General features: G+C 48.7%; 3 protein-coding genes across 3 annotated transcripts; all 3 read left to right on the plus strand.

The window, feature by feature from the left end:
• Window positions 1–413: 413 nt before the first annotated feature.
• On the plus strand, window positions 414–1031 carry MICPUCDRAFT_13836 (uncharacterized protein; the record flags this gene model as incomplete). The annotated part of the gene is made up of 1 exon (XM_003055898.1): window positions 414–1031. A coding segment is annotated over one exon (618 nt), but the record flags the coding sequence as incomplete, so codon positions are not given.
• A 2772-nt stretch (window positions 1032–3803) lies between these two features.
• On the plus strand, window positions 3804–4475 carry MICPUCDRAFT_14140 (uncharacterized protein; the record flags this gene model as incomplete). Its single annotated transcript, XM_003055899.1, has 1 exon — window positions 3804–4475. A coding segment is annotated over one exon (672 nt), but the record flags the coding sequence as incomplete, so codon positions are not given.
• A 2034-nt stretch (window positions 4476–6509) lies between these two features.
• On the plus strand, window positions 6510–8084 carry MICPUCDRAFT_64232 (uncharacterized protein; the record flags this gene model as incomplete). Its single annotated transcript, XM_003055900.1, has 1 exon — window positions 6510–8084. One exon carries the CDS (start codon window positions 6510–6512, stop codon window positions 8031–8033), a length of 1524 nt encoding a protein of 507 aa, XP_003055946.1. The 3' UTR covers window positions 8034–8084.
• Between the last annotated feature and the right edge of the window lie 438 nt (window positions 8085–8522).

Genomic DNA, 8522 nt, shown 5'->3' on the forward strand with positions numbered 1-8522 from the left:
AGCTACGAGATGCCATAAATGCATCTCTTGGCGTTCAACTTCCGAGCACCGTGGTGTTTGATTATCCATCTGTCGGTGCCATGTCTGGCTACATCACGTCGAAAATGCATCCGGGCGTTGATGATGCAGAGGACTGTGTCATTGATAAACATAAAATCGCCAGCGGTGTACAACGAGCGATCATCGGTGTTCTCGGCACGTCCAGCCGGACGGCATACGATACGCTCTGCACTCGTAACGCCGTGGACACCATCGCGTGCGTACCACTCGCAAGATGGTGCCTCGACGTACCTGGTGATACAACGAATTTGGGGGCACGTTTTGGCAGCTTTGTCAGCAGTGTGGACCAGTTCGACTTCGATCTTTTCAACGTGTCCTTCACCGAGGGTGTGTTGCTGGATCCTCAACAACGCATGCTCTTAGAAGCAACGTGGGAGGCCACGACCGACGCATGCCGCGCCAAGGCGCCTTTACAGTCGGGTGTTACTGTTGGTATCTCTGGCAGTGAATATGGCAGAATGGCCGACAACGTCAGTGCGTATACCGCGACTGGTGGCGCTCTCAGCGTCGCTTGCGGGCGCATTTCGTACACGTTCGGCATGCAAGGCATATGCATGTCCGTTGACACGGCGTGCTCGTCGTCGCTAGTGGGCTCACATATCGCAATCACAAGTATTGTCGTAGGCGAGTCTGATTCCGTTGCCGCGGGTGGTGTGAACGTAACGCTCAATCCGATGACGAGTGAGATGTTCAGCAAAGCCGGCATGTTGTCAAGAGACGGCCGCTGCAAGACCCTCGACTCGAGCGCGGATGGCTACGTGCGTGGCGAGGCGTGCGTGGTATTCGAGATTTGCTCTCTGACGATCATGAAGACGTCATTGGAACTTCATTCAAGCACCTTGGTCGCGTCGGCAGTGAACCAAGATGGCCGCTCAAGCTCCCTCACCGCCCCTAACGGACCCTCGCAACAGCGTGTTATTCGCAGCTGTCTAGGGTCTGCTAAAACGGATCCAGGTGCGGTCGACGGTCTCGAGATGCACGGAACCGGCACGCCACTTGGCGATCCAATCGAAGTGGGCGCTGCCCACGCAGTGCTCGTGGAACACACACACGATTCGCGGCTCACGGCGCTTGTTCTTTCGGCCATGAAGTCTTGCATGGGCCACACCGAGCCCGCTGCAGGTGCAGTCGGCCTTGTAAACGCCGTGTTCGGTGTTGGGTGCAGCCTCGTACGACCCATCGTCCATCTGACTGGCATCAACCCACATCTTTACAACATAGCGCACAACTCTGGATGCGGTTTGACAAAGGCCATGGCACTTCCAAGACAACAAGTTGCGACCATCGTTGCCGCGCATGACTGGCCCCTGCACCGTGGGGTCAGCTCGTTTGCGTTCCAAGGTACGAATGCGCATGTGCTGATTGCGGCACCTGTCTCATCGAGTGCGGGAGTCGCGCATCGTGGCCGATCCTCGACATGGCATCGCAGGCGACTTTGGATTATGTTGGTGCGACACCCGATGCTTCAAAGTGCTACTGTCGATTTAAAGGTGTCTCCCTCAGTACCTCCCTCAGGACCGAGCTTCGTTATTGTCGACTTTTGCCCTGCTGACAGTTTATTGTGTGCATCAGTACCATCGATGTCTTCTACGTCTCTCGCTTTCGCTTTTGCGGCCGTTGCTGCGATTGTTGATTCAGATTTCTACCACTGTGGGTCGATAGCTCGGTCTGTGGTCTTTAATTCTATACGTGTCGATGGTGCGATGATCGTTCGTGCACGTTTTAATATGGTTGATAATTCACTAGTGGTTCAAACATCAAGTCCTGGCGATGTAAGTGATGGGAAAATCGGTATTGAACCTATATCTGACACTGTTGTGCTCACATGCTCCTTTGACTTCACGGCAGCTGATGTATCGCCATTCAGCTATTTTGCACATCCATGCGACATACTTAACACTTGTCTGACCAAAGATAGACTACCGACATACGCTCTGTGTGGAAACGATACTCCTGCAATTTTAATGGACATCAATGCTTTAACTCTGCCTACCCTCTTCGATGGAACTGTTGCAAACATTTTAGAGGCAGCATGGAGTGGTAATACGCTCCAACGCGTTGACAATGCCAAGTGCCAAATTGCCACTTGTGGCTTTGGAGCGGTCAATCCTGAAACCAACACGCAAACCACGTGCCTAGCTTACGTTTGCGCCGGAGAGATATGCCATCTGTTTCTGAATTTACATCGAAATATGCCAAGAGAGACGTCATCGATATCTACACGGAAGGAGAAGTCTTGCAACAGCAGTTGGAACCAAATATCAACTTCAGATATGTACGTTGTATCTTGGAAATCAACCGGAACAAACTCACGAATTATGCGTTGCTCGCCTAGAGAATCATCGAGCTTTATTAGGTCACATGCGTTGTCTTCTTGTGGACAACTACTGCCTTCTCGGATCGCCGCAATGGCGACAGCTTCAGCTCAGGTCTATGCTACAGCCCCCGGGTCAACATCCCCTATACGGGGTATATACATCACAACCACAGGTGCGGAAATCTTAGTGCCGGGGGCTGCCCCCGGATATGCGGGAAAATACAGTAGTGCCCACTCTATGTCTGCAATATTGGCCGTTTTTCGCGTTGCGGGAAATGAACCGGCGAATGCAAGCGTTGTTGTTGGTGGAACTGACGTAGATAACATCGCTATTAAGGCTGGTCAACATCTTTTTGCCGATTCTAAGGCTGCAAATACATCGGAGACAATTGCAACTCGATGTTCCACGAAGTACGTGGGTTCGCTTACACGTGCACCGCATTTGAAACATGCATTACCACCTTCTACAGTAGAATCAGTATCATTGTCTACAACAGGATGCCGCCGTGCTGTTATTATAACTGGAGGCTTGGGAAGTATCGGCCGCCTCATATCGACGTGGCTTGCATCTTCTTACGATCCTAAATTAAATAATCCATCTCCTATGATTCTCCTCGGTCGTTCCGGCCGTGCTGCGTTGTTTTCAACGAGGGCTGTCCATGATGGAGGTATTGTCATCTCAGTCCGATGCGATGTTGCAGATTCAGAGGAATCAAATTTTGCAACTGCTCTTAAACCAATATCCAGCATTGTCGGGCATATTGGGTCAATTTTCCATGCTGGTGGGTCTCTCGTAGATGCCACAATCCTAAACCAGACAGCGGGTACGACATATCGTGTATTCGCCCCGAAGGTGGGCATCGGTAGAGGTATTGGTGGCGGTGGTATTTCTCGCATGTTAGGGAGTATTGAGGATGGGTTCTGCGACCGTATATTATTTTCCTCAATCGCATCTCTTCTTGGATCAGCTGGTCAGGCAAACTATGCAGCAGCAAACAGTGTCCTGGACACGTATTCAGGCATCGCACAACGATGTGGAGAGACTGACCTTACAAGTGTCCAATGGGGCGCATGGGGTGAACTTGGAGGTGATGGAGGCATGTCATCCAACATAGTTGGAACAGTGAGTCGGTTGGAACGATTTGGCATCGGCAGTTTGACACCTTGTGAGGGACTGAGCGCTCTCAGAGCTGTGTTGAGGTCCTGCATCTCCCACACCGGAATTTTATGCATAAACCCATTCAAATGGGATGTATTATTTAGGAACTTGCCGTCGCCTATGCCACACCTCCTTGCGGAGTTGATGTCGGTGCATGTCATCCCACCTTTGCCCCATTGTGCAACCAACGATGCAAGTGATACATGTACAATGCAATGTTTGGGTATTTCGCGGACAAATCGTATTGCTGCGATCCAATGCACGATCATGAATACCATTCAGCGCGTCCTTGGTCACGAAATTGACCCTCATAAACCTTTAATCGAAGCGGGCATTGACAGTCTTTCGATGACGGAATTGGGCCAAGCCATAGAGATAGATATTGGGGTCTCTCTACCCACCACAGTTGCATTCGACTATCCCACAGTTTCAGCGATAGCTAGTTTTGTTAGTGATAAGATGGGATTCAGTACGACTGACACCTCTGCTTGTTGTACAAATGCTCCGCCTCGTGGCCGAGAATTCGAAAACACTTACCGCAAGAGCATCGACCTTGCTGTTGTCATGGGCATTGGATGTCGCTTCGCAGGAAAGGGAAAAAGTGACTCTGACTCCCTAGGCAAATTTTGGCAACTGATTTCGTCCGGAGGTGACGCTATAACCACAGTGCCGCTCGATAGATGGGATGTAGATACTGACACGACAGCATTTGGGATTTGCCGCCGTCGTGACCCATATACGGAGCGATATAGTCGCCATGGATCTTTTGTATCTGATATCGACCATTTTGACTGTTTATTTTTTGATGTATCAAATGCAGAAGCCACGGCTATTGACCCACAACAGCGGATGATATTGAAAGTGGTTGTGGATGCCATGTACGGTGCTGGCATGACAAAGGACTTGTCGAGGGGAAGCAATACGGCGGTATACGTAGGAATCTGCAACAATGATCACGATAGTTTTTTGCGAGAGAGAATCGTAGAGATGACTTTTGAAGGCAAATCTTATGAAGAAGTGGTGGACACTATTGGAGCCATTGCGTACAGCACCTACGCATTCGCTTCGAATAGAGTAAGTCATATTCTGGGTCTAGTGGGTGCATCCCTATCCATTGACTGCGCTTCAGCTTCTGCACTCGTTGCCATTAATATGGCTGCAACAGAGTCTCTACGTGATGCAGGTAAAGATCTCCGGTGCATCGCTGCGAGTGTAAACCTCATTCTACATCACAACATGACGGATCTACACACGGCACGCGTGATGTTTCCAGCGGACGGGAGATGTAAAACATTCGACTCCCGCGCTGACGGTTTTGAACGCGGCGAAGGTGCTGGATCTGTTATATTGTGGCATTCACATGAACAAAGTAAATCAACAAATGAGTCTTCATCACAGACTGGTACGGTGATGCGTGAACATACAGTGAAAGAGCATGCATTCGTTTACATTTGCGGTCTTGCTACGACACATAAAGGAGGTGGCGCCTCTTTACGTGCACTGCGAGGTCCTGCTATTCAACACAAAGTACGAACTGCACTTATGGATGCCAGAATGGCACCTAGTGAGCTCAAGTACATCGAGGCATCTGGCTTGGGCGAACCGTATGGCGATGCTGTAGAGGTCGGGGCCTATCAAGTTGTATTCGAGCCCAATAGGAACCCAGACGATCAATTAGTTTTTGGATCGATTCACCCAAACATCGGTCACCTAGATGGATGTAGTGGCATGGCTAGTTTCATAAAAGCATGTTTGGTGACCAAACAACTCGCAGCGCCACCAATTGTGCACTTCTGTAGCTTACATCCGCTTATAGGTGGACAGATTGAGCAAGAGAAGAAAAAGTCGAGTGACATTGCGACTAAGATGGGACACACATGGATAGAAGTTGACGTAAATATGTTCCCAAGGGCATTTCCTATGTGCCTAGCCCCTATGTACTCTGTAATTTCGGCTTCAAACTGTAGTGATAAAAACGACAAGATATGTGCAACTGGAGTGAGCAGCTTCGGCTTTGGCGGCACAATGGCACACTGCATCGTAGATCGCGCGGACTGCGAGACTATTCACACTATGATTCACCCCCCGTTCGATTTTAAAACGAACGTGTTACTCCCAAAACATGACCGATGTATCCATAAACGTGCCCAAGCAGCTAGCGAGGAAGTTCTAGTGTACGTGGAAAACGTCATCTGGCAAACATTTCGTTCTTTCCTGGGACCATCACGTAAGATAACCCGTGGTGGCAATTTCTTTGATACTAACGGAACTGCCCTAACGAGAAATGAAGCCAGTGATGTAGAAGAACATTTACGCGAGCGGCTCGGAATGTCATTTCTACCAGATGGGATCGTTTCATCACACCCTGCATTGGCAAAACTTGCTGCTGCGGTGATGCAATCGGCCATCGCAAATCAGGCATGTAAAGGCTTCGATATACATGCAATCATACGATCATGGCTCGAGTCGCATGCATCACGGCAAATGATCGAGCCAGAGCGACAGCCAAGTAGCCTTGCGATGATCCAGCCAGAAAAATGCGCTCGACGCATAGTTTATGTTCTTGCAAACCCACGCTCAGGTTCAACGTTGACTCAACTCTTGTTGAACGCGAACAGAAGAGTTTTCGCGCCGCAAGAGCTATATTTATTGCATTTTTACACGATGGATGAGCGCCGGAGTCGCTTAGCAGGTCAGAAACTAGAGGGGTGGATTTTTGAGGGTTTGAGAAAGGCAGTTATTGAACTTCGCGATTGTCAAGCATCAGAAGCAGATGTTATTCTGACACAATTCAGCGCACTAGAGATTGTGCACGTCTATGAAATTTTGCAGCGATGGAGTGGTGATCGTGTCTTGGTTGATAAAACTCCACCTTATGTTTGGAGCATCAACACTCTCCGTCGAGCAGAGACGTTATTCACCAATGTTCGGTATGCATTTGTGCACAGACATCCATACGCAAATGTAGCGTCCATGGTGAAAGAAACGATACAGCGAGAATGGTTATCAGGGGTGCTTGATGGAGTTGTCGATGTCAAGAGTGGAAGAGGAAATGACGGCATCAGTGATTCTGGTGCTCCCTATTGTGAGAAGGTCACAAACTTGGAAAGTCGCACTATCAAGGAAATGACAATGTCATCCATAAAGAGTGCGATGTGGACTGAGGCAGAGAGACTGTGGGCGCTCGGTAATGCAAACGTCATTGACTTCTTACGCAGTGTTTCGCGCGAAAGATATTTAAGATTCTCATACGAGGACCTCGTGACAAGACCAAGGGCAGTTTCAGAGAACTTATGCACTCTCATCGGAATTCCACATGAACTAATCATGACTACGCCATACACGGCAACAAACGTAGCCACGTTTGCGCCAGTGACAGAGGGTGGTCTTGGAGCGGGCGATCCACACATGCTCAAACGTTGCAGCATCGACCCAAAGCTTGCAGATGCATGGAGAGACGCTGAATCGCCAATGACGCTTGCACAATTTACATCGCATGTTGCAAAACGATTAGGATATCGTCTACCGGGATGGAAGGAGCCCACGCTTCAAGTTGGGACTGCACCTGAGATTGTTAGGCTGAACGACAAAACAACATGTCCAGTAATTTTGTTCGCACATGATTTATCTGGGGAAGTAACAAAAGCAGCTCCGCTCGCTAAAAAATTGTCATGTGCTGCATTCGGATTTCGCGTTGCTCCATTCCGAGAAAAAGGATCAGGTGACCATTCTGGCGTGCCTTCGTGTACATTACTACAAGTCCCTGACCTACCATCACTTGCTGCGTATTACAGACATCTAGCCGCCGTGTCATTAGGGTTGGAATCTGGGGATGATGTTGTGTATGCCGGAGTTGGCCAATTTGGGCGGTCGTTAGCTACACAGATGGCAGCGCAGCAACAAAGGGCGAACACAATTCATATCGAGGACAGGAAATATTTGCTGCGAAACCAAAATTCTCGGTCTTGGGATGCAACCAAAGAACGTGGCTGTGACTCGTGTGCGGCGGGATTGCTCTTGTTGCCTGAAGATGACTACAACATCAGTAGAGTCCCGGCTGACATCCGTGCACTGTATGATGTGGTGCAAAATGAGATTAATATGCATGATATATCGGATAATAGTTATGCATCTCGCATTAGCACACTGACGCTTACAAAATTTGAAAATGGATTAGTAGCTGCTGGTGGCCGAGGCTCCCCCGAAGCAACACTCGCATACGCCGAATCATTTCGATATGCCGATAAAAACCTAGAGTCGTGCAAAAAAAGTGGTCATGCGAATACAGCATGTGCCACATGGGATGATCGTGTGCACCGTGCATTGTGTGTTGCTCGACGTGGGGCTGCACTACTGGCTACGGATGATAGGTTAAGCGATTTCGACGGGGAGACAATCGACATGACTGGGGAGCGTCGTCTGACAAATATGAGATCAGCAGAGCTTGCAGAAGCAGTGAGCGCAAGGCTATTTACTAGACAAGTCAAGAAAAAATAAATCTCGAGTGCTCGGCTGGAGATCATTGAAGTATACACTACACTAAACTCTACAATGGCGCGCTTTAGAAGGTCTGTTTCTAATTGTACCTTCGAAGGTAGTCTGAGTAGAATATACAAGGACGTCCTATTCTCTTATGATGACATCTCTACTGCATGACTCACTTCGACTTGTAGAATAATTTGCCACTCTTGCGATCCTGCATTTCTCGAAAAATGACATCGATCGCTAATAATTTTCTCTACCGTTTCTGAAGTACGGAAGTACTTCCAGAAGTACTTCTGTACTTTCGAACTTCTGTAGATAGAATACGGAAGTACCTTCGTACTAGACTACGAAGGCACAACGTAGTCTACGATGTACTTTCGGAAGTACTTCCTGTTTTAGTCTATCTTCGAAGGTACAGAAGTTTGTGTACTTCCGAAGTACCTTCGAAGGTACTTTCGTACTTTCGTACGAAAGTACTTTCGTACGAAAGTACCTTCGAAG

The sequence above is a fragment of the Micromonas pusilla genome (genome assembly GCF_000151265.4).
Source record: "Micromonas pusilla CCMP1545 genomic scaffold MICPUCscaffold_2, whole genome shotgun sequence".
Taxonomy (NCBI): Eukaryota; Viridiplantae; Chlorophyta; class Mamiellophyceae; order Mamiellales; family Mamiellaceae; genus Micromonas; species Micromonas pusilla.